This window comes from Somniosus microcephalus, chromosome 1 (assembly GCF_052327205.1).
Source record: "Somniosus microcephalus isolate GS21.2 chromosome 1, FLI_Smic_1.0, whole genome shotgun sequence".
Lineage (NCBI taxonomy): Eukaryota > Metazoa > Chordata > Chondrichthyes > Squaliformes > Somniosidae > Somniosus > Somniosus microcephalus.
Genome location: NC_140987.1, coordinates 412,265,007 through 412,291,332, shown reverse-complemented (window position 1 = coordinate 412,291,332; position 26,326 = coordinate 412,265,007). Strand labels below are relative to the sequence as shown.

The following is a 26,326-nucleotide window of genomic DNA, read 5'->3' as shown; positions in this document are numbered from 1 at the left end:
TGGTTCCAATATAATCACAATGAAGAAACTGGGGAAAGAAAGCTAGGGAACTACTACAGTAGATACGTTCCATGGTGCTTGTTGTGGTCACTGAATTGCAGACAGCACTAGCCTTCTGAAAGGTGAATAAGGAGGGTAGTACTATGGGACCAGAAAGTAACTGGTATCAATTTCTTACTGTTGTACTATCAGGAAAAGAACATAAAAATCTGGGTTAAGAATAGGCTATTCAGCCCATTCAAATGCATCCCTCTGACACATTTATTCTGCCTTCATGGCATGGTATCTAATAATATTTTAAATAAACCTAATAATATTTTTGGTTTCATTGACTTGCTTGGCAGTCTACTCCAAGCATTTATGACTATCTCTAAAAGAACATTTACTGGACTTCAAAATAATTACTTATACATGAAGTGCTTTGAGATGTTTCTGAGTTATAAGGCACTGTATAGTTGTTCTTCTTTTGAGCAAGTTTTTCTTGATATCTGTTCTAAATGTCCACTGGTCATACTTTCTTGTCTTACTTGGAATAATCCAAGTTTATTTATCTGTGCCAATTTAATTTACATATCTCAAGTGCGATTTCCCCCTCAATTGGCTTCTTTTCAGACTGCTTAGACAGTATTTTTACAGAAAACATTCCCACAATAATGAAGAAATTCAGCGTTAATGTTGCAAACCTCACTGCCCCTTTTCCTCAGGAGGCGTCACACAATGCATATTTATGCGCGTTAAGTGACCAGCGCTGACGTATTGGAGAGCGAGGCCTGGACTGCATCCCCCCGGCTCACTGGCGTCTCACTCGCCCGGCCAGAGAGCAACGCACAGTCTGAGGCCCCAAATACAGAAGGAGGTTAAAAAAAATAATTATGCACAGGTTGAAAAAGCCCCCATAATCAGCATAATAAACAAACAGTCGCAGTGAGGTTCAAGCATATGCGTGTGTGTTTTTTAAACAGAAGACCGGCTTTCAATGCGTGTGGAAAAGCTGCTCCTCAACCACAGTACATTTACAAAAAGCGGGATGTCTGTTCAATGAAAGTAGTGTTCCCGCCTTCGAACGCCGATACTCGGCTGGCGAAAAGATACAAAGTTAGTAACAATGAAGGAGCGCCGGCGCTCGCGCTCCGGGTCCACACTCCACACTCACCCCGGCCTCCTCAGCCTGCCCCGAGGTGCTGGCTCCCTCCTCACACATCCCGATTTACCGAGGTTAGCTTCTCCTTGTGTGTGAGGGAAAAAACACAAATCATGAAGACGCTAGGGTTTCACTTAAACCGAGCTTCTTTCATCACATTGTTATTATACGGTTATTTTTTTTTAAAAACCTCCCCCTTGTCATATTGAAGAGCTATCGCGAGATGTGTCACCCATTTCCACCAATCATTCAGCAGACACTCCTCTGCCAGTCTGTGACATATTGGCCAACGCGCAAGACCAACCCCGCCCCCTTCCTTCGTTCCCCAACATAAGCTACGATAGCAAAATACTGCAGATGTTGGAAATCCGAAATAACAACAGAAAATGCTGGAAAAACTCAGCAGGTCAGGCAACATCCGTGGAGAGAAATTTGAGTTGACGTTTCGGGTTTGACCCTTCTTCAAAACTGGAGAGAAAAGTTCCTTTGAGAGAAAAGTTCCTTTTCTCTCCAGTTTTGAAGAAGGGTCAAACCCGAAACGTCAACTCAAATTTCTCTCCACGGATGTTGCCTGACCTGCTGAGTTTTTCCAACATTTTCTGTTGTTATTCCCAACATAAGCTGCCAAGGCAAGGTTCTTTTTCCTACTTATTGCACTTTATAGGGGATGGGGGCCACTGATTTATACCTGTACAGTCCGATTAATTGCTTTCTAGATGATGGCTTAAAGTTTCCCAGATTCGCCAGTGAATATATTTCTGGATCACAGACTCTTTTTGTCAGTGAGGTGATATGTCATTGGCACAAAAGTTAAGAGATTATGCCTTATATTATCTCTGGTTGTACTCCTTCATTTTGTCATGATACAACAAATCTGGGAACAACATGACTTCATGACACTCTGGTATATGCCCAGGTTATCACAGGCTTTAGGTTTTCCGTAAGCACTGGGCATCACAGAATATTGACCGCTTTATTCGGCAAAATCTCCAAACTATGATATTAAAAAAAATCAATCTTTTTGTTTTGACAGGGCATCTGTATTTTTATTTGTAGTGCCCTTCTGGTAAGGGGGTACTTGTAGATGCCCTGTGGCATTGAGCTGCAGCAGGTAAAGAAGATAGCTCACAACAACCTTCCCAGGAATGGGCAATAAATGCCAGCTTTGCCAGCAGCATCCACATCCCGGAAATTAATTTTTGAAAAAGCTTACCCAATTGGCCTGAACAAAAAAGGACTTCACCCATTATATAAATTACTATAATAGGCCTTTTTTGGAGAGGAGCATGGAGACATTAAAATTCCTGTTTTTTTTAAGGAAGCTGGCAATCAGACACAAACTTCTACTGGACGACTAAAAAACCAACTCCATAATAGACTAACTTCTCATGTTTGGAATGAGGGTAGCCCACCACTAGACCACCCATAATTCATCAGATAACAGGAAAAGTATCAAATATACTTTTTTCCTAGTCAGACTGTAGGCACTCACTCATCGTAACAACAAACAAAAGGTAGGATGCACAAATATTGGCATTTTGCTCCTTTACACATCTGTGCAGCAACTGTGGAACTCAGAAAGTGGCTGCATGTATGGTTGGAGAGATATTTTGCTTCATCTTTTATATGGATCATAATTATTTTAAAAGCTTTAAGCCTACCTTAAACCTGAAATGGATGTGTATTTTACAAATTTAGAAACCAATCTATAATGGCACCAAACTACTTCTGAGGTTTCAACACACTTGAGAGAAAGTCTGAATTCAACAACTTACCTTCAATTATCCTGTCTGTATGTATACAAAACTAGATTTATGGTGATACCCAATCTTGAGGGCTGATGATATGAATGTTTGTGATATCATCAAAATCCCCAAATTATGCACTGCTTTGTAACTGTTTGCTATTTCAATAAAGCAGGCTGAGTCCTGCTGGGTTGAATGAGTTAGCTTTTCACCCTCTTAGTACCAATGCAACGAATGTAATTTCATATTACATTAGTTATTTCATGCTTACAAGGTATATTAGTGCCAATCAAGGATCAGTAAACACATACTTTGGGTATTTTTCATATTAATGATTAGTTAATGAGGGCTTTTTAGCTCAGTGAATCATGGGAGAAGCATTCAGTCATTGCTATTCTACATTTTTTTTACTCTTCAAGGTAAGGGTAACAGTGCTAGAAAATGCTATATGAATAAAAAGTATGTATGCACTTACTCATAAATATAGTTGTCACTGTTTTTTGAGTGGACTGTAGTGTCCCAGATTTCAAAATGAAAACTGGACACCAAGGCCTAGATTTTCTGCCCCTTCTCCACCAATTTTTCAGAACTGATTTCTAATGGGGATGGGAAATGTGTCAGGGGCCCATTCTGCCAGGTACCTGTCCATTTTTACATCCATCCAATTTCCTGCCATAATATGACATTGTAATTATATGCAAATGACATATTTTCAACAACAATAACTTGCATTTATATAGCATCTGTAGCATACACAAAGGCACGTCACAGAGGTGTAAAGAAAAGGGGATGACAAGCCAAAGGAGAGATTAGGACGGATCAAATAAGTGGGTTTAAAGCAGGGTCTTAAAGGATATAGAGAGGGTCAGGGTTAGGATAGGAATAGAGGAGGAGGGGTTGCATAATAGGTTGGTATCAGAGGAACAGAGTATGTGGGGAGAAGGTTGTAAGGATGGAGAAGGATATTGGGATAGGGAGGTGTGAAGTCATGCAGGGATTTAATTTCAATAAATTAGAAAATTGGGGTATCTAGAGCCAAGAGGTCAGCGAGGGCAGGTGGGATGAACAAGCATGACCTGATGCATGATATGGCAGGGGCAATGGAGTTTTGGCTGAGCTGAAGTTTATGGAGACTGGCCATGAGAGCATTGGAGTAATTGATCTCAGGGTGAGCATGAATGAATGTTTCAGCAGCAGATGGGCTGAAGTAGGGATGGAGGTGGGCAATGTTACATAGGTGGAAGTTGGCGGTCTTTGTGATGGAGAGGATATGAGGTTGGAACCGTCTGATTCAGCCCAAGACAGTGGCCAGGGTGGGATGGAATTGGTGTACAGAGCTTGTGGCCAGAGCCAAAGGCAATCACTTTGGTCTTTCCAATGTTCAGCTCATCCAACAAGCAGTCTGACAGCACAGAGACAGTGGCGAGGTTATGAGAGGTGGTGGAGAGATAGAGCTTTGTGTCATTCACGTAAGTGTGGAAGTGGACTCCATGGCTTCAGATGATGTCACTAAGTGGCAACATGTAGAGCAGGGACCAAAGATGAATCCTTGGTGGTGTCCGGAGGCGACAGTGCAGGGGTGATAATAGAAACCATTGCCAGAAATGCTCTTACAAAAGCAAAATACTGCGGATGCAATTTCAGACCATAACCTCTGCCCCTACTTTTGTTTCCATTATTTTATTTTCTCTCTCTCGCATGGCAGCCTTCGGGACTCAACATCGAGTTCAACAATTTCAGACCATAACCTCTGCCCCTATCTTTTTTTTCCATTTTTTTTTCTCTCTCACATGGCAGCTGTCGATCATTCAGCCATTGCCATTTACACCTCATCTAGAGCCATCTTTTGTTTCTTAACTTGTCCCATTAACATCTCCTTTTGCCTTGCACCATCATCCCTTTTGTCTCTTAATCTCTCCTGCCTTCCATCCTATCACAGACCTTCTCTTTTGTTCTTTCCTCCCCTCCCCCTTTCCCTGTCCCTACACTTGCTTCTCCAGCTTTTTCCAGTTCTTTCGAAGGGTCTTCGACCTGAAACGTTAACTCTGTTTCTCTCTCCACAGATGTTGCCTGACCTGCTGAATATTTCCAGCATTGTCTGCCAGAAATGCTCTGGCCACAATTGGATAGATAAGAGTGGAACCAAGCAAGGACAACAGAGAAGAGGTGTTGGAGAAGGACTGTTGATCAACTGCGTTGAAGGCTGCAGAAAGGTCAAGGAGGATAAGGAGGGATAACAAATCATGGGCACAGTGACGGAGAATGTAGGTTGTGACTTTGAATTTGGTGCTGTAGGAGGTCGAAAGCCTGATTGGAAGGATTCAAACAGGGAGTTGCAGGCGAGCAGACACAGATCTGGTAGGCGACAACAGGAGCTGAAAGGAAGGTGGGAGGTGAGACAGTAGTTACCGAGGACAGAGAGGTTTGTTTTTGAATAGGCGGGTGATGGCGTCGGTATTGAAAGGTAGGGCGATAGTGCCTAAGAAAAGGCAACCACTTACAATATCAGGTAAAATGGTGCCTGGAAGCGAAGGTGGGTGATCAAGAGTTTGGTGGTAATGGGGTTGAGGGAGCAGGAGATAGGTCTCCATGTTGAGCACCACTTGAAAGAAGCACTGAGGGTAGCAAGGGCACACAACATACTCTGGGTGGAGGACTTCATTGTCCATCACCAAGATTGGCTCGGTAGCACCATTACTGACCGAGCTGGCCGAGTCCTGAAGGATATAGCTGCCAAACTGGGACTGCGGCAGGTGGTGAGAGAATCAACATGAGGGAAAAACCTACTTGACCTCGTCTTCACCAATCTACCTGTCGCAGATGCATCTGTCCATGACAGTATTGGTAGGAGTGACGACCTTGTGGAGACGAAATCCCATTTTTAAACTGAAGACACCCTCCATCGTGTTGTGTGGCAGTACCACCGTGCTAAATGGGATAGATTCAGATCATATCTCGCAGCTCAAAATTGGGCATCCATGAGGTGCTGTGGGCCATCAGCAGCAGCAGAATGGTATTCCACCACAATCTGTAACCTCATAGCCCGGCATATCCCTCACTCTACCATTACCATCAAGCCAGGGGACCAACCCTGGTTCAATTAAGTGTGTAGAAGAACATGCCAGGAGCAGCACCAGGCGTACCTAAAAATGAGGTGCCAACCTGGGGATGATACAACACATGACTACATACATGCTAAATAGTTGAAGCAGTGTGCTATAGACAGGGTTAAGCAATCCCACAATCAATGGATCAGATCAAAGCTCTGCAGTCCTGCCACATACAGTCATGAATGGTGGTGGCCAATTAAACAACTAATGGGAGGAGGAGGCTCCATGAACACCCCCATCCTCAATGATGGCAGAGCCCAGCATGAGTGCAAAAGACAAGGCTGAAGCATTTGCAACCATCTTCAACCACAAGTGCTGAGTGGATGATCCATCTCAGCCTCCTCCTGAGGTCCCCATCATCACAGAAGCCAGTCTTCAGCCAATTCAATTCACTCCGCGTGATATCAGGAAATGGCTGAGCGCACTGGATACAGCAAAGGGTCCCAACAAAATCCCGGCTATCATGTTGAAGACTTGTGCTCCAGAGCTAGCCATGCCTCTAGCCAGGCTGTTCCAGTACAGCTACAACACTGGTATCTACCCAACAAAATGGAAAATTGCCCAGGTATGTCCTGTCCACAAAAAGCATGACAACGCCAATCCGGTCAATTACGCCCCATCAGTCTACTCTCAATCATCAGCAAAGTGATGGAAGGTGTTGTTGACAGTGCTATCAAGCGGCACTTACTAATAGCCTGCTCACCGATGCTCAGTTTGGGTTCCGCCAGAACCACTCAGCTCCAGACCTCATTACAGCCTTGGTCCAAACATGGAAAAAAAAGCTGAATTCCAGAGTTGAGGTGAGAGTGACTGCCCTTGATATCAAGGCAGCATTTGACTGAGTGTGGCATCAAGGAGCCCTAGTAAAACTGAAGTCATTGGGAATCAGGGGGATAACTCTCCACTGGCTGAAGTCATACCTAGTGCAAAGGAAGATGGTTGTGGTTGATGGAGGCCAATCATCTCAGCCACAGGATATTGCAGCAGGAGTTCCTCAGGACAGTGTCCTAGCCCCAGCCATCTTCAGCTGCTTCATCAATGACCTTCCCCCATCATAAGCTCCAACGTGGGGATGTTTGCTGATGACTGCAGTGTTCATTTTCATTCGCAACTCCTCAGATAATGAAGCAGTCCGTGTCCGCACCACACAAGTGTCAGGCAATGACCATCTCCAACAAGAGAGAGTCAAACCACCTCCCCTTGACATTCAACGCCATTACCATCACTGACTCCCCCACCATCAACATCCTGGGGGGTTACCATTGACCAGAAACTTAACTGGACCAGCCACATAAATACTGTGGCTACAAGAGCAGGTCAGAGGCTGGGTATTCTGTGGCGAGTGTCTCACCTTCTGACTCCCCAAAGCCTTCCCACCATCTACAAGGCACAAGTCAGGAGTGTGATGGAATACTCTCCACTTGTCTGGATGAGTGCAGCTCCAACAACACTCAAGAAGCTCAACACCAACCAGGACACAGCAGCTCTCTTGATTGGCACCCCATCCATCACCTTAAACATTCACTCCCTCCACCACCAGCATACTGTGGCTGAAGTGTGTACCATCTACAAGATGCACTGCAACAACTCACCAAGGTTTCTACGACAGCACCTCCCAAACCCCTGCTTAGAAGGGCAGGGGCAGTAGGCGCATGGGAACACCATCACCTCCAAGCTCGCCACCAAATCACACACCATCCTGACTTGTGGGGATAGGGTTGAGAGGGTGGGGATAGGGTTGAGAGGGTGGGGATAGGGTTGAGAGGGTGGGGACAGGGTTGAGGGGTGGGGATAGGGTTGAGAGGGTGGGGATAGGGTTGAGAGGGTGGGGATAGGGTTGAGAGGGTGGGGATAGGGTTGAGGGGTGGGGATAGGGTTGAGGGGTGGGGATAGGGTTGAGAGGTGGGGATAGGGTTGAAGGGTGGGGATAGGGTTGAGGGGTGGGGATAGGGTTGAGAGGGTGGGGATAGGGTTGAGAGGGTGGGGATAGGGTTGAGAGGGTGTGGATAGGGTTGAGGGGTGGGGATAGGGTTGAGGGGTGGGGATAGGGTTGAGGGGTGGGGATAGGGTTGAGGGGTGGAGATAGGGTTGAGGGGTAGGGATAGGGTTGAGGGGTGGGGATAGGGTTGAGGGGTGGGGATAGGGTTGAGGGGTGGGGATAGGGTTGTGAGGGTGGGGATAGGGTTGAGGGTGGGGATAGGGTTGAGAGGGTGGGGATAGGGTTGAGAGGTTTGGCAGCAGAGGCAGCTGAATTAATGGTCTCTATCTTGGAGACAAAGAAATCCATTAATTCCTCACACTTGTTTGACATGAAAGTGGAGGAACCAGGGTTTTAAGGAGCTGGTTGGTGGTAAAGAAAAGGAGCGTGGTTATCTTTGCCCTCCAGGATAATCTTCCATCATTTGCACCACAGCAATATTGGCTGCGAGGGGCGCCCGATCACCCTGCCACCCAGCATTGCTATGTACAGCAGAGGTTTGCCAACCTTCCGTGGTTGTCTTGTAGTCTCCAGGAATTAAAGATTCCTCTGGGAGAAAAGCAGGCGAAAATAATAGCGGCGTTTAAAAAATGTTTTCTTTTCATTGTCTTTTAACCCTTTTATTAGTTATAAAATATTGGAGATGGTGAATCAAAAGGCTGTTTGACTGGGCTGGGAGATGGAGGTCGTGTGATGAAAGCTCCAGGAATAGGGCCAACCAGAGGGGTGGGGGACTTAAAGGACCAAAAAGCCTGTGGAATTGATGGTAGAGAGATCGATTGTATATGTTTATGCACCTTGCTTAAAACAAAATTAGCTTTTTTTCACTTCTTGAACTATCAACCCAGATGCCGGCGGACAGGACCTCGGAAACTCCGCCCCTGGGGCAGAATTTCCCAAAGGGTCCCCCTTTGATTTGCGCCAGGTGGCGCTTGCTGAGCCCACGGCGCAGTGGAAGTTCGCTGCACTGGCCATGTGGTGGCGCCGCTCAGACGTTCCTGTCACACCACAGTCAAACCACACGGAAAATGTCAGTCAGAAAGGAAGATTCGAAGACGTGGGACGGTCTTTATATATGTTTTCACAAATATTCTGCATCCATTAGGTTTAAACTGAAACGCAGTTGAACGATAGAAAACAAACATTTATTCAATTCACAGTAACTAGAGGTCGAGATGAAAATGCCGCTTTATTGAAGAAAGCAACCTGCACTGTGTGATTACTTTGTTGGACTTTGTAGTGCAGTTTTCTGATTCCCTTTATTGGGAATTGGCATTGGAAGAAATCACACTGATTAAAGAAAGAACTTGCATTTCTATAGTGCCTTTCACATCCTCAGGTCACCCCAAAGCTCTTTACAGCCAATGAAGGACTTTTGAAGTGTAGTTACTGTTCTAATGTAGGAAACATGGCAGCCAATCTGCACATAGCAAGGCCCCACAAAGGACAATGTGATAATGCAACAAGACCTCGATGACGTTCAGGCTTGGGCTGATAAGTGACAGGTAACATTCGCGCCACAGAAATGCCAGGCAATGACTATCTCCAACAAGCGAGAGTCTAACTGTAGTGTCCGAGTATAAATAATACACGGACTGCAGGAGAACAATAATAACAGGTATTTACTGAACAGAGGGTACTCTTTTTTTTGTGAACAGAGGGTAACAAGACTGAAATACAGAAGCCTGCTATGGCTTTATATACAGGGGTGGTCAGTGCCGGTACTGCAGTATAGAATCAGTTCTTCTCCTAAAGGTACATACACAACAATTCCTCCCCTTTTAGATAAACAGTACATAACATTCATTTAACAACTAAATAATAACTAATTACAATTACAATTTTCTCTGTACTATATACATCAACTGAAATAATCATTTATAAGTTCAGTCTTTGAGGAGGCTTCCTGATCCTGACTGGATAGCGCCTTTCTCGAGTATGCTGTTCTTGCGGCGGAGTTGATTCTGGCTCATTGTCATTGGTTGGTTCGTCAGCTTCCAATACCACTGCTTCTGAGGTAGACGCAATCTGTACTTCGGGTTGATTACCAGGTGCACCTGCTCGTGGTATGGGTTTGGCTTGTTCCTGTGGCTCTAGAATCTGGTCAGCATGGCGTCTCACGATGCTCTCTCCAACGTCCACTGTGTACATTAGTGGTCCCTGCTGTGTGCATATCGTTCCTGGCTGCCATTTTTCTGTTCGGTAGTCGCGGGCCAAGACTGGTTGCCCTATCTTGAAGCTCCTGGTTGGCTTCTCATTGATGTGCTGGAATTGCTTATCCTCAACATCTCGTCTTATGTTTGGTTTGAGCAAATCCAGGTGACATCTTAGCCTTCGGTTGAAGAACATTATGGCTAGAGCTTGGTTGGTGACTGCATGTGTCGCATTCCGGTAAGCAAAGAAGAAATTATCCACCTTGTGTTGTAGTGGTATGTCGTCATTATGCATTGCCTTTATTGCCTTTTTAAAGGTCTGAACAAACCTCTCAGCCAATCCATTTGTGGCTGGATGATATGGGGCAGATGTGTAATGCTTCACCCCATTATTCCTCAGAAACCTCCGGAAATCCTCTGACACAAACTGTGGCCCATTGTCGGAGCAAATCTGTTCTGGCAAGCCATTCCTGGTGAAGATGGTCCGTAGGACTGCAATAGTTTTCTCCATGGTGGTGGAGGACATTTTGATGACCTCTGGCCATTTCGAATGGGCATCCACAGCGATTAGGAACATTGAGTCCATAAATGGACCAGCAAAATCAATGTGTACCCGTTGCCATGGAGATGAGGGCCACTCCCATGGATGTAGCAGGGCCTGTGGTGGAGCGTTTTGGACCTTCTGTCATCCTGTGCATCTCTTGGTCATATCCTCGATTTCTTTATCGATTCCCGGCCACCACACAAATGCCCTGGCTAGGCTCTTCATTTTTACCCCTCCCAGATGACCCTCATGAAGCTCATTGAGCACTCTATCTCTCAACTTGGGTGGAATTACCACTCGGGATCCACACATCAAGGTCCCCCGGCACACTGACAGCTGTTCTCTCCTTGGCGAGAATGCTGGCAACAGTGAGTCACCATGTGCTGGCCATCCCTTCACCGTCAAATCATAGACCCGAGAGAGTGTCGGGTCATTTCGGGTTTCCTTCTCTATACTTGAGTTTGTAACAGGTAGACATTCGACTATGGTCGCATGGAATATCTCAACAGGGTCCACTGCCGGTGCTTCCTCTACCGTAGGCAACGGTAGGCGCGACAGCCCATCAGTGTTTCCATGCTGTTTCGTACCCTTGTACTCTATGTCATACTGATGTGCCCCTAGAAAAAGTGACCATCTTTGCAGCCGTTGTGCCGTCATCACCGGAACGCCCTTCTTTGGGTTAAAAATGGAGACCAGGGGCTGATGATCAGTCAGTAGGGTGAATTTCTGCCTGTGCAGATAGTGATTGAACTTCTTCACCCCCCACACCAGGCTGAGGGCCTCCCTGTCAATTAGTTACGCTCGGCTGAGGTTAACGAGCGCGACGCAAAGGCTATTGGCCTCTCTGAACCGTCAAGGAATTTGTGTGACAGCACCACTCCGATGCCATAGGGAGACGCATCACATGCTAACCGAATCGGTAGTGTTGGATTGTAGTGGGCCAATACTTCTTTTGAAGTGATTAGGCATTTACATTTCTGAAAGGCACGCTTACACTCATCACTCCATTTCCATGTTACTCCAGTTTGCAGTAGGGCGTTCAGTGGGTGCAGAATTGTAGATAAATTCGGCAAGAACTTATGGTAGTAGTTCACCAACCCGAGGAACGACCTCAGTTGCGACACATTTTCCGGTGCTGGAGCCTTGACTACAGCCTCAATCTTGTCCGGCGACTTATGCAACCCTTCCTCATCAATCATGTGGCCACAATACGAGATTTGTCTCCTGAAGAACTCGCATTTGGGGCAGTTGGCTCGTAGCCCATATTCCTGTAATCTCGTGAGCACCTGCTCCAGGTTGGCAAGGTGTTCACTGTCATTTTCGCCCGTAACCAGGATGTCGTCCAAATAACACTGGGTCCCCGGGATCCCTTGCAGGACTTGTTCCATCGCCCTCTGCCAAATAGCCGGGGCTGATGCTATCCCGAATACCAGTCGATTGTACTGGTAAAGGCCTATGTGAGTGTTTATCGTGAGGTATTTCCTAGATGCTTCTTCCACCTCCATTTGTAGATACGCTTGGGCCAGATCAATCTTTGTAAAGCGTTTCCCTCCAGATAGTGAGGCAAAAATATCTTCTATCCGTGGAAGTGGATATTGTACTGTGTGCAGGACTGGGTTCACAGTTACCTGAAGTCCCACAGATGCGAACCTTCTTCGGTTCCCCAGGCGTGCTGCTCAATGATTTCTTCATTACAAGAACGATGGGTGTGGCCCACTCACTCCAGTCCACCTTGGACAGCACACCCGAACACTCCAGACTCTCCAGCTCTGCTTCAACGGCTGGGCGGATCGCGTAAGGTACCAGTCTGGCCTTAAAAAATTTTGGGTTTGCGTTATCTTCGATTTTTATCGTTGCCGTTACTCCCTTTAGAGTCCCAAGTCCTTGTTGGAACACCTCTTTCACGTCAGTTAGAATCTTTGACAGTCGTCCAGGTATGACGTCATCATCCTTTTTATCAGTCACAGTTAGCGCCTGAATGGAATGCCAATCCAATTGTATTTTTCGGATCCATTCACGTCCCAATAATGGTGGTCCTCCATCTGGTAGTATATATAGATACAGTTTCTGTGTTTCCTTGCCGTTGTATTTGTTGTATCCATGTGTTTATAGAGACACTGAAGGCAGGAGTTAGTTTCACAGGTGTTTACTGAACAAAGTCTGGAGGTGAACTAACTGATACAACACAATATACAGGCTTATATAGCCCGAGTGGCCATTACCGGCATTACAGTACACAGGGTGCTCTTAAAGGCACATACACTACAATTCCTCCCCTTTTAGCCAACCAGTACATAATATTTTAAGTAATCATTAATTACATGTTACAAGAACAATAATCTACACATTGCTGCAGTTAATCAATTATAAGTCAGTCTCTCTGGAGGCTTCCTGACTCGGTCCGGATAACGCCTCAGTGGTGTAGTAGTTTCTGGTGGTGTAGTAGGTTCTTTTTTGGATGACTCTATGATCTGGTCAGTATGGCGCCTTATTATGCTTTCTCCAATGTCCACGGTATACATCAATGGTCCTAGTCGTGTGCAAATAGTTCCAGGCTGCCATTTCTCGGTACGGTAGTCCCGGGCCAAAACTTGTTGACCTATCTGGAAGGTTCTAGTTGGCCTTTCATTCATGTCTTGAAATTGCCGGTTCTCCACGTCCCTTCTGATGTTTGGCTTCATCAAATCCAGCCGGCATCTTAGGCTTCTATTGAAGAACATCATGGTGGGAGTTTGGTTTGTAACCATATGTGTTGCATTCCTGTATGCAAACAAGAAGTTATCTACCTTATGCTGAAGTTTTATGTCTTCATTACCCATGGCCTTTATGGCCTTCTTGAAGGTCTGGACAAACCTTTCAGCCAATCCATTGGTGGCGGGATGGTATGGGGCGGACGTGTAGTGCTTAACCCCATTGTTTTTTAAGAACTTCCTGAATTCTTCGGACACAAATTGCGGTCCATTATCAGAACAGATCTGTTCAGGCAGCCCATTCCTGGCAAATATGGTCCTTAATACTGTGATGGTTTTTTCCGTGCTGGTGGAGGACATCTTTATTACCTCCGGCCACTTGGAGTGTGCGTCAACCGCGATTAAGAACATTGAGTCCATAAATGGACCAGCAAAGTCGATGTGTACCCTTTGCCATGGAGATGAGGGCCACTCCCATGGATGTAGAGGGGCTTGTGGTGGAGCGTTTTGGACCTTCTGGCATCTTAGGCAGCTCTTGGTCATTTCTTCGATGTCTCCATCGATACCTGGCCACCATACAAACGCCCTGGCTAGGTTCTTCATTTTCACTCCACCCAGATGCCCCTCGTGAAGCTCCTTTAGCACTTTATCCTGGAGTTTGGGTGGAATCACCACTCTGGATCCACACATCAAGGTTCCTCGGCACACTGACAGCTGTTCTCTTCTTTGCGAGAATGCTGGCAACAGTGGTTCGCCATGTGCTGGCCATCCCTTCACTGTTAAATCGTAGACCCGTGAGAGAGTCGGGTCATTTCTCGTTTCCCTTTCAATGGCAGAATTTGTTACTGGTAGACATTCTACTATGGTAGAGTGGAACATCTCCACTGGGTCTACTGTAGGTGCCTCTTCTACCGTTGGCAACGGTAGGCGCAATAAGCCGTCAGCATTCCCATGCTGTTTTGATCCTTTGTATTCTATGTCATATTGGTGTGCCCCTAGAAAAAGGGACCACCTCTGTAGCCTTTGCGCTGTCATAAAGGGAACACCCTTTTTAGGGTTGAATATGGAGATGAGGGGTTGATGGTCAGTCAACAAGGTAAATTTTTGTCCGTGTAGGTAATGGTTGAATTTCTTCACTCCCCATACCAGGCTGAGTGCTTCCCTGTCGATTTGGGCATAGTTACGCTCAGCTGAGTTCAATGAGCGTGACGCAAAAGCTATCGGCCGTTCCGAGCCATCAGGGAATCTATGCGATAATACCGCTCCTACGCCGTAAGGGGATGCATCGCACGCCAGTCTGATTGGCAGTGATGGGTTGTAATGAGCCAAAACTTCCTTGGACGTGATTAAGTCTTTGCATTTATGGAAGGCACGTTTACAGTCTTCGCTCCATTTCCAAATTACTCCTGTTTGTAGCAGTTCATTAAGAGGGTGCAGAAGAGTTGATAAGTTCGGTAAAAATTTATGATAGTGATTTATCAATCCCAGGAACGACCTTAATTGTGAAACATTTTCAGGTGCTGGGGCTTTTATGACCACTTCAATTTTTTCAGGTGACTTATGCAACCCTTCCTTATTAATTATGTGGCCACAATATGATATTTGTTTCTGGAAAAATTCGCACTTGGGGCGATTTGCTCATAGGCCCCGTTCTCTCAGCCTAGTGAGCACCTGCTCGAAATTGGCAAGGTGCTCGTTGTCATTTTCTCCTGTTACAAGGATGTTGTCTAGGTAGCATTGAGTCCCCGGAATCCCTTGGAGGACTTGCTCCATAGCTCTTTGCCAGATAGCTGGAGCTGATGCTACTCCGAAAACTAGTCGATTGTACTGGTACAGGCCTTTGTGTGTATTTATCGTGAGATACTTTTTAGAGGCCTCTTCAACCTCCATCTGTAGATATGCCTGTGCCAAGTCAATTTTGGTGAAACGTTTCCTTCCGGATAGTGAGGCGAAAATATCTTCTATCCTCGGAAGAGGATACTGTACCGTGTGAAGGACCGGGTTTACCGTCACCTTGAAGTCTCCACAGATGCGAATTTTTCTCTGTTCTTCAGATTTATCATTATTCAACATTTTCTTCATGACCGGGACGATGGGTGTTGCCCACTCGCTCCAATCTATCTCGGATAATACGCCTGCCTTTTCCAAATTCTCCAGCTCTGCCTCGACTGCTGGACGAATTGCGTATGGCACCGGCCTTGCCTTAAAAAACTTTGGAATTGCCGCATCTTCCACTTTTATTGAGGCAGTGATGCCTTTCAAGGTTCCTAGTTTCTCTTGAAACACTTCCTTGGCGTTGGCCAAGATGTCTTTTAATCGTTCAGGTATGACATCATCATCATTTTTTTCCTTACTGGTCACCGTCAGTGCCTGAATGGAGTGCCAGTCTAAACGTATCTTCCTGATCCATTCACGTCCCAACAGCGGTGGACCACCATCTTGTAGAACGTATAAATACAACTTCTGTATTTCCTTGCCGTTGTATACAACAGGCACCCTTATTTTTCCTTTGGGGTATACTTTCTGCCCCGTATATGTTTTCAAGATAATGGATGTGTCTTTTAAAGGTATATGTGGAAATAGCCACTCGTAATCCCGTCGATTTATGACGGTCAGAGCTGATCCTGTATCTAGCTCCATTTTAACTGGGGACCCTGCTATCGTGAGGGTAACCCAAATGGTCTGGTAATCTTCTTTGGCAATTACATTATGTAATTTGAGACAGCTTAGTCTCTTGTTTCCGGAGTCGCTATCGCTCTTCTGGTCTTCGGAGTTACTGTCCGTCATCATTTGTACCTTTCTGTACTTTTCTTTATTGATTTTTTTTTTCCTGTCCGTGGATTTTTTTTGTCCAGATCGGCATACCCGTGCAATGTGTCCAGTCTTTCCGCATTGCCTGCATGCTTTGTCCTTGAACCAGCAGTCCCTCTGGTCATGGGTGGATCTGCCGCAGCGATAACATCTCTCGAAACCCTGTGTCATTTCATGGGTGCCGAAGTCCTGTGTCTTTTGCTGTATCGCTGCAGCTCCTCTTGCGGCTGCTTCGTATGATACAGCCATACTGAAAGCCTTGTCCAGTGTCAAATCTTTCTCAGAAAGCAGCCTTTTCTGTGTTCCTTCACTTAGGAGACCGCAGACGAATTTGTCTCGAAGAGAATCTGCCAGTCCTGCCCCGAATTGGCAGTGCTTTGATAGCTTCCTTAATTCGGTGAGGTAATCAGCGTTACTTTCATTCTTGTGCTGATTCCTCTTGAAGAATTTGAATCGTTCCGCTATCAGCAGCGGTGTTGGGTTTAAGTGCTCCTGTAGGGTATCAACAATTTCCTTAAAATTCTTGTCCTTTGGTTTGGCTGGAGTGATTAAGTTTCGTAACAGCCCGTATGTCTTTGCGCCCATTAGATTTAGAAGCACTGACGCCTTTTTATCATTTTCTATTCCATTTGCTGTGCAATATACCTCCACTCTTTCCACATATGTGGTCCAATACTCTATATCGTTATCAAAAGCATCAATATTGCCAGCCTTAGGCATCCTGGAAATAGAAAAAATATGGCGCTCCCCGCGCTTTCCTGCCGCTGCTGCTGCTGACAACGCTGTTTTCCGCGTTTTAAAAAAAAAAAAATTATTTACAGGTGGAGATTCGTTCCCGCCGGACTCTCTGGGACTTTTCCCCCCTTCTGCTAGGTCCGAACGCCGACCTGCTTTGCAGCGCCGGCCGTCTCCCGAGTGCTCCCCCCCATCTGTTTCTGCTTGCCTCCGCCTTCGCTGCTTGGCCTCGCTGCAGAGCCAGCCGATGGAGCCCCAGCCCGCCGCCCAGGAAGGATTATTGCAGTACCTGCCACCAGCTCGGCTAGCTGGTGAAACCAGAGTTTTTTTGTTGTTTTTTTTTCTTGCTTTTCTTCGTCTTTGGACGTCTGAGGAATCGATGTCCTTGAGGTGCTGCCGAATTGCAGGTAAGTCTGTTTCCAATTCGTCGCCACTGTTGTATCCGTGTGTTAATAGAGACACTGAAGACAGGAGTTAGTTTCGCAGGTGTTTACTGAACAAAGTCTGGAGGTGAACTAACTGATACAACACAATATACAGGCTTATATAGCCCGAGTGGCCATTACCGGCATTACAGTACACAGGGGGCTCTTAAAGGCACATACACTACAGTATTCAACTGGCACCCTTATTTTTCCTCTGGGGTAGACTTTTTGCCCCGTGTATGTCTTCAATACAATGGACGTGTCCTTCAAGGGTATGTGTGGGAATAGCCGCTCATAGTCTCGTCGATTCATGACAGTTAGGGCTGATCCTGTGTCCAATTCCATCTTTACTGGGGACCCTGCTATCATGAGGGTGACCCAAATGGTTCGGTGATGCTCCTTTGCGATCACGTTGTGTAACTTTAGACAACTTAGTCTCCTGCTCCCGGAGTCCTTATCACTCTCCTGATCTTCCGAACTACTGTCTGTCAATTTCTTTACTTTCTTGTACTTTTCCTTAGTAGTTCTTGTCGTGTTGGTTTTCTTTCCCGACCTGCAGACTCTTGCTATGTGTCCCATTTTCCCACATTGCCTGCATATTTTGTCTTTAACCCAGCAGTCCTTCTGATCATGGGTTGTTCTGCCGCAGCGATAGCACTTTTCTGCTCCATACGCCATTTCGTTAGCACTGTATTCTTGTGGTTTCTGTTGTATTTCCGCAGCTTCCCATGCTGCTGCTTCGTAGGATACTGCCACGCTGAAAGCCTGTTCTAGCGTCAGGTCCTTGTTCGAAAGTAGTCGTTTCTGGGTTCCTTCACTCTGGAGCCCGCAGACAAACTTATCCCGTAAGGTGTCTGCCAGTCCTGCTCCGAACTGGCAGTGCTTCGATAACTTGCGTAGTCCGTAAGATAGTCAGCATTGCTCTCATCTTTGTGCTGGTTTCTTTTATGGAACTTGAATCTTTCTGCTATCAGCAGCGGTGTAGGGTTTAGGTGTTCCTGTAAGGTATTAACAATCTCTTCAAAACTTTTCTACATTGGTTTAGCTGGGGTAATTAAATTCCGCAATAGGCCGTAAGTTCTCGGGCCCATCAAATTTAATAATACCGACGCCTTCTTTCCATCGGCCACCTCATTTGCCTTGCAGTACACTTCAATTCTTTCCACATACGTGGTCCAGTCTTCTACCTCGTTGTCGAAAGCAGTGATACTGCCACTTTTCGGCATCTTGGGTGATTTAAAATGGCGCCTCCTGCGCTTTTTCTTCACCAATGGATTAAAATGGCGCCTCCCGCGCTTTTCCTTCTTCCCCTTGCTGCCACGCTGCTCCTAGCATTCTGCAGGGTAATGGCGGCGACCCACGGTTTCAGCGCGTCTCACTTTTCCTTCTCCTTGTTTTATTTTCGTTACGCTGCCCGGTTCTTGAGCACTGACCGCACCCTGTGCGCTCCACCCTCTCTCTCTTTCTTTTCCTCCCGACGACACTGCACGGCCCCTTTGCAGAGCCGCTCGATCAAGCTCGAGCCTGTCGCAGTCCGGAAGGGTCAGCGCACTACCTGCTACCAGCACGATTTGCTGGAACACCTTGACTGGGGAGTCAAGCCCAGCTCTCCACAGCCTCTCCTGCAACTCTCCGAACTCCGATGGATCCTTGGGTGGTTGCCCGCGGTCGACGCCTGTTGTTCTGACTTCGACCTCCAAAAGCTTCGTCTCAGGGAAAGATCCCCGTGAGGTGATGCAGTACTGCAGGTGAGTTCGAACCTGTTCGTCGCCAATGTAGTGTCCGAGTATAAATAATACACGGACTGCAGGAGAACAATAATAACAGGTATTTACTGAACAGAGGGTAGTCTTTTTGTTTGGACCCAAAAAAAAACCAATTGGACTGTAAATAAACAAAAGTTCAACTAAAACTTAACAAATCAAATTAAAATTTGGTTTTCCGGGTTGATAATGCACTCCAGTCCCCGCGGCGCCCACCGGTCGCGGAAATACTCAAGGCGGCCTGGGAGTCCGTGAACCTACTTAAAACCTTATTGCACGGGACCGCTCCGTGCAACACCCTCCAGGCCAAGTCACCGATGGAACAAGGGAGGACTCCCGCGTAGAGAGCCCTCCATTGGGGACCTCCGCCACCGCCAGTTGGCAAGACACCACGCCAAGGCGTGTCCGGATGGTAGACGAAGATGGCAAAGTGGAGAGTGTGCAGGAGCAGCTCGTAGAGGAAACCCCTCCGCGCGGAATGAAAAGGCACGGAGGGTATTTCCTCGAGACGGCTCAAGTTGTGAGGCGCCGGTTCCCGAGGGGAGTTTCGGGGCCGGGCGCCGATGAGGAATTCCGTCCGAGCGGGGGTAAGCTTGGACGGGATCGCCCCACGTGCTTGAGCCGCTTCGATACACCTAGTGGAGTCGGGGCCCAGTGCCGCTTTCACCGATTCGATGGCTTCGACCGCGAGCCGGACGTTGGCCCAGGACAGGCGCCACGCCAGCTCAGCCGGCGCCATCCAGCCCGCTCCTCCGCCATCGAGCAGGTCCCCGACTCTGGTCACCTTGCCAGGCACAGCCCTGCCCTCTGCCAGCCGCCCGAACCCGCGTTCGTGGAGGTGCGGATTCCTGAGCAGCGGCTCCCGAAGGAGAGCCGCCGCTCCTGACGAGGGAGAGCTCCGCCTGGAAGCGACATAGTTCCAAACCCATAGTTGTTCCTGGTGGAAGACAGGCATCTCCCGCAGGCCGGCACGCCTGCCGCCCACTTTCACAAACAGGAGCTGCGTGTCGTAATTGAGGCCGTGCAGCTGGCGGAAGAAAAACGTCGCCAGCGCACACCATCTCGGAGGATTCTCGACGTACAGATATCTCTGCAGCGTCTGAAGACGGAAAGTTGCAGCCTGGGTGCGAAGGCACACCAGCGCCTGACCGCCCTCCCTAAGCGGGAGACACAGAACCGTGGCAGAGACCCAGTGCTTCCTTTTGTCCCAGAAGAAGTCGATGAGCTTCTTCTGCATCTTGGTGACAAACGCAGGGGGAGGGATCAAAGTGACCAACCGGTACCACAACATGGCGGCCACCAGCTGGTTTATGACCAGCGCTCGACCCCTGTAGGACAACACTTGGAGCAGTCCTGTCCAGCGTCCTAGGCGAGCGGTAACTTTGGCCTTCAGCTCTTGCCAGTTCGCCGGCCAGGCGTCCTCGACAGGGCTAAGGTAGACTCCCAAATAGAGGAGGTGCGTGGTGCTCCAGGCGAAAGGCCTGAACTCCTCCGGCAGGGAGTCCACCCGCCACTGACCCACCAGGAGTCCGGAATATTTCTCCCAGTTGATCTTGGCGGAGGATGCGTCCGAGTAAATCTGCTGGCATTGTCGCATCCTCCGCAAGTCAGCGGGATCCGTGACCATGAGGAGCACGTCATCGGCGTAAGCCGAGAGGACCACCTCCATGCCTGGCCCTTGCAGAGCCAGTCCCGTCAACCACTTCCGCAAGAGGCGCAGGAATGGCTCTACGCAAACGGCGTATAACTGACCGGACATGGGGCATCCCTGACGCACCCGCCTCCCGAAGCGAAGGGGCGCTGTCAAGGACCCGTTAACTTTAATCAGACACTTCGCGGCGGCGTACAGAAGTCGGATCCGGGCGACGAAATGCGTCCCGAACCCGAATGCGCGCAGAGTCCCGAAGAGATACTCGTGATCCACCCTGTCGAACGCCTTCTCCTGATCCAGGGAAAGGAAGGCGACCGACAGACCAGCCCTCTGGGAGTGGTGGACCAGGTCCCGGACCAGATGGATGTTATCGTGGATGGTCCGGCCCGGGACCGGGTAGGACTGGTCGGGGTGGATCATGTGGGCCAGCACGGTGCCAAGGCGAGCAGACATGGCCCTGTCAAAGATTTTATAGTCCGTGCTGAGGAGGGAGACCGGGCGCCAGTTCTTAAGGAGGCGGAGATCGCCCTTCTTAGGCAGCAGGACAATGACCACCCTGCGCCAAGAGAGGGGCATCTCCCCGGTCGCCAAACTTTCCCCCAGGACCCGCACGTAGTCGCCCCCCAAGACGTCCCAGAATGCCCTGTGGAACTCCGCGGTCAGCCCGTCCAGCCCCGGGGACTTTCCCCTAGAGAGCTGGCGGAGGGCGCCGGTCAGCTCCGCCAGGCTTAGAGGAGCGTCCAATTTTTTGGCGCCCTCCGGGCTGACCTTCGGCAGGTCCTCCCACAAAACTCTGTGCGCATCCTCGCTGGACGGATCTGGAGAGAACAGAGCCCCATATTAGGCGCGGGTCTCCGCGCTGATTCCCTCCGGATCCGAGACCAGAGAACCGTCATCGGCCAGCAGCCCCAAGAGCTGCTTACGGACCCCCCGTCTTTTTTCCAGCGAGTAGAAGAAGGGGGAGCCACAGTCCAGGTCCCGCAGGAGCTGGATCCGCGACCTGACGTACGCGCCTCAGGACCCGACGAGCTGCAGGTCCTTCAGCACGCCCTTCTTCTCTTCGTACACCTTCCGCAGGGCCGGGTCCTCAACGACCTGACCGAGACGGGACTCCAGGTCGAGCACCTCCTTCTCCAACCGCCCGACCCGGGCCTCCCGCCTCTTGGTCGACCCCTTCGCGTACTCCTGACAGAAGAGACGGATGTGAGCCTTGCCCACATCCCACCATAGCCTCAAGGAGAGGAAGCCCCCCCGCTTCCTTCTCCAGTCAGCCCAGAATCGACGAAACGAATCCCGGAACCATGCATCCTCCAGCAGCAGTACGCGGACCCCCCCCGCGCGCACAGCGGAGCGAGCTCCGCCCACACCAGGTGGTGGTCTGTGCACGGCACCGGCCGCATGGAAACCGCCGGAACGCAGGAGACGTACGCCCGGGAAATGTAGAGGCGGTCGATTCTGGACCTTCCTCCCCCAGACCTCACGCTAGTGAAGGCGCTGGAGTCGGGGTGGAGATTTCGCCAGACGTCCACCAAGTCGAATGACTCGACCAGGTCCCTCAACTTCTCCATCGCCGCCGGGCTTCGCGTGGGACCCGAACGGTCCCTCGCCTCGAGGGTGCAGTTAAAATCCCCCCCGAGGATGACGCACTCGCCCACATCGACGGAGCCCAAAAGAGCGGACACTTCTTCGAAGAAGCGCACTTGCTGCGCACCGGTCTGAGGGGCGTACACGTTCACTAGATGGAGCGGCACGCCCCCCAGGCGAACAGTGACCTGGAGCAAGCGGCCCGGCACGTGCTCCTTGACCCCCAAGATCTCCGGCTGAAAATGCGGGGCCAGCAAGATAGCCACCCCGCTGGAATTGTTGGAGAGGTGACTCATGCTGACCCCTCCTTGCCACTCCAGGAGCCACGTGGCTTCGTCTCCCGGAACGGTGTGGGTTTCTTGCAGGAAGCACACCGCATACTTCCCGTCCCGAAGGACTGAGAAGTTATTGAATCTGCGGCGCGCCTCCCTGCTGCCGTTGATGTTGAGGCTGGCTATGGTTATCTTCATGTCAGAAGCATAGTGCAACCTCTACCTACACCTAACGGGGGGAGGAAGCGCAGCCGCTGGTCAGCCGCCACTTCCTCAGCAGCCCAGTGAGAAACGTTCTGAGCCGACGCAGCTCGAGCGGGTTCACACCCTCGTCCGCGCCCATGATCTTAACGGCGGCGCGGACGGATACGATGAGCAGCGCCAGCTCCGACCACCTGTCGAGGGCCAGCCGGACCTTATTGCGCCGACCCAGGCACGTGGCCATAAAATCCCAGAGTTCCCTTACGGGAATGAGGGGAGACTCGGCAAGGGGCACGAGGTCATCCATCGCCTCGTCGGCGCTGGAGTCCGAATCGTCCTCCGTGCCCATCACCGAGTCCCCATCCTCCTCCAGGGGGTCGTCACCAGCGGCCGACCCGTCTGCCGCGCAGTGCGCAGCGAACAGCTCGGCCGCACCAGCCAGCCCCGCCTCCGCCCGGATCCCACCCCCAGGATCGGCGGCAGAGGATTCCTCCCTGGGCTCCTCTAGGGGTGCTGGGCCAGAAGACGGCGGCGGTTCAGAGCTCCCCTCCACCCCAGACGCCGGAACGACCGGAGAAACCGGGGAGAGAACAAATCCCAGCTCCTCCAGTACATCCGGCACCAGAGACGCAGCCAGGGGGCCATCCTCCTCCCCGCCACCAACCTCCGACCCAGCGGATGGGGTGTTTTGAGTTAAAACCTTTACCAGGTCGAGCAGCCCCTGGGAGATGTCCGGGTCGCATTGGGCGAATTCATTATCCTCGAGCTCGCCCGACCCAGATCCCAGGCCGCCCGACCCGGCGAGGGGTAACGGCACCGATAGAACGTCAATTTCCGCCGTGGGTTGTTCCGCGACCCCCCCCCCCACGGGCAGGGTCCCGTCCCCATCCCCGGGAGGCACGTGCCGGACAGACAGATCTTCCTCAGCCTCCCGAGGGACAGGTGACCCCTGCCGATCGCTGGTGATGACGACAGCGGGGGGGGGGCGCATTACCCGCGGCAGGTGACGACTCCCCCTGCTCAGAGGGACCTTCCTCCTCCCGGTCCTCCTCCTCTTCCAGGGGGTCGCGCCTTCTTTTTAGCACGGAGGGAGCGAGGGAGGACTCCATGTCTGCAGAGGCCTCCTCCTCAGCTCCCTCCGACGGAGCAGGTTTGTCGGGTTCCTTGGGCCCGAGCCCGGCCGCATGTATCGGCGTTACCGCTGCGGCGGTTGCGGCCACAGGCTCGGGCACGAGGCCCCTCCCGCTCGCGTCTGCCCCGATTAACTCCGCGAGGAGCGCGGGTGTAAGGGGCTCAAGGGGCAAGGGCTGGCCATCCACGGGGGGACCCGCCCTAAGGTGTTTATTTTTTCGCCGCGCCTTCTTTCCGGCCGGACACGCTCCCTCCCCCCCGCCGGAGGCCTTGGTGGCATTGGCCCCCGACGTCGACCGCGCATCAGACGTTCCCGATGCGCGGGCAGATCCGGGGGGAGGAGCGGCGGCGGTGCCAGCCTCGGCCGCACGAGATGATCCGGCGGCCTTGGAGGCGGGGCAGTTTTTCCGGATGTGCCCCACCTCCTTGCAGGCGTGGCACCGCACACCGTCCGACGTCCAGAAGACGCGATAGGCGGTCCCCTCGTGGTGGACGACGAATGCCCCGTCAGTGTCCTCCTCCCGCGCCAGCTGGATAAACAGCTGGCGCCGGAAGGAGAAGACGTGGTGAAGGCTGGCCTCCCGGAAGCCGAGCGGGATGGGTGTGATCCCCGACCTCACCTCCCCAAGTTGACGTAGATGGGGAAGGAGGAGCTCACCAGGAACATAGGGCGGGACGTTGGAAATGACGATCCTCTGCGCGGTGGCCTCGAGAGGATCCACCGGCAGGAAGGTCCCGCCCACGGTGAGCCCCTTGGCGATGGCCAGGGACATCGCCCGCTCCGACCCCAGGAAGAACACAGCCTTCCCATACATTTTTGAGGCCGCTACAATGGCTGAGGGGCCGACAACCCCAGCCATGGCTTTAACGCAGGCCTCAATAGTCATAGTGGGGTGAGTGTAGCTCTTCACCCCAAGCTTTTTTGTCATCAGTCTGAATGGTGACGGGGCAGCAGAAGCAGCGGGAGCAGCTGTGGCTGTGGCTGCCACTCCCGCATACGTCTTGGCTGGCCCCGTCACCGGCGAAGATGCAGTCGCCATTCTGGGGTGCTTTTATAAGGGCTACACTCACCCCAAGTCACAGGCCTGAAGGTGTTAATGGCCTCAGGTATTTTTTTGGTCCTCTATTGAGCAGAGGGAGCTGTTTAAAATGAAGGCACACCTCTCCCCTTATTGACTGAGATTGGGAGAGGGGCCTTCTCCCCTCTGCTCAATAGGCAATTAATTAATAAAGTAAATTGAGGTGCCTTAGAGAAAGAGGCAGAGAGAGACAAAGAGAGAGAGAGAGGGGGGGTGGGAAGGAGGGAGGCCGCAAAGGCAGGGTCGCCACTCAGGATGGCGGGTGGGTGGGTGTTGGCAGGGGTGCACTCTCCTGATGGAAATTTAAAGTCTCTGATAGTGGTGGTCTTCTGGTAGGGGGAGAAGATGTCTTCACCTGGGAAAGCTGGAGATGCCCAGGCTCAGTCCTGCACCAGGTCTTAACGATGTAATTAATGGAATTAACCACTTCACCTAGGCAGCTCCAGCTGGCCCAGGTCAGGCAATAGAAGGGATGCTTATTTGTGGTGCGTGTGGCCTAGTTTTGGCAAGAGCCACACACACACACAGCCACCCCTTGATGTTCCGGCCTTGTTTCTTCTTTTCTCCCCCCACCTAAAATACAAAGTCTTTGGGAGAGTGCCCCAAATAACACCCACCTGTAGATATTTTGAAGATGATAATCCTCCCTCCTTCCGAACAGTTGGTGTTGGTTGATAGTGGTTTCTCTCCCCTCTCTCCTTCTGAAGTGGAGGCCAATTTGGGGAGGCAGTAATGGGAAAGGCCTCTCCCCTGGTTGGTGTTGTTGCTGGCCTCCCTTCTCCTTCTCCTCCTCTGTCCTCTCCCTCCAGGCACCTCAGTTGCTATGATGATGGTGGAGGTGGTGGTGGTCCAGCGTTCTCCTCCTCTGCCTGGTCAGGGGACCACCACTTTAGTCCACTCTCCAAGTCTGGCTGCTCCCTCTGCTTGTGCTTGCAGCTGCACAGCCAGCAATGCTGTGAATGAGGAACAGAGGGTAACTTAAGACTGAAATACAGAAGCCTGCTATGGCTTTATATACAGGGGTGGTCACAGCCAGTACTGCAGTATAGAATCAGTTCTTCTCTTAAAGGTACATACACAACACTAACCACCTCCCCTTGACATTCAATGGCATTACCATCACCGAATCAACCACTATCAACATCCTGGGGAGTCACCATTGACCAGAAACTTAACTGGACCTGCCACATAAATACTGTGGCAACAAGAGCAGGTCAGAGGCTGGGTATTCTGCGGCGAGTGTCTCACCTCCTGACTCCCCAAAGCCTTTCCACCATCTACAAGGCACAAGTAAGGAGTGTGATGGAATACTC

At 50.2% G+C, this 26,326-nt stretch overlaps 1 protein-coding gene across 6 annotated transcripts in view; it reads right to left on the bottom strand.

Annotated features, from left to right (window-relative positions):
• The window catches only part of smarca1 (SNF2 related chromatin remodeling ATPase 1), a 123,358-nt gene extending 122,010 nt beyond the window's left edge, over positions 1-1,348 (bottom strand). For 3 of the 6 annotated variants that reach the window (XM_085999183.1, XM_085999202.1, XM_085999192.1), the window contains exon 1: positions 1,154-1,348. In XM_085999183.1, the coding sequence (XP_085855309.1) occupies positions 1,154-1,201 (48 nt within the window). In that variant the 5' untranslated portion in view covers positions 1,202-1,348. The remainder of the gene's footprint in view (positions 1-1,153) is intronic. The other 3 variants (XM_085999210.1, XM_085999216.1, XM_085999225.1) reach the window with 1 other exon arrangement.
• Between the last annotated feature and the right edge of the window lie 24,978 nt (positions 1,349-26,326).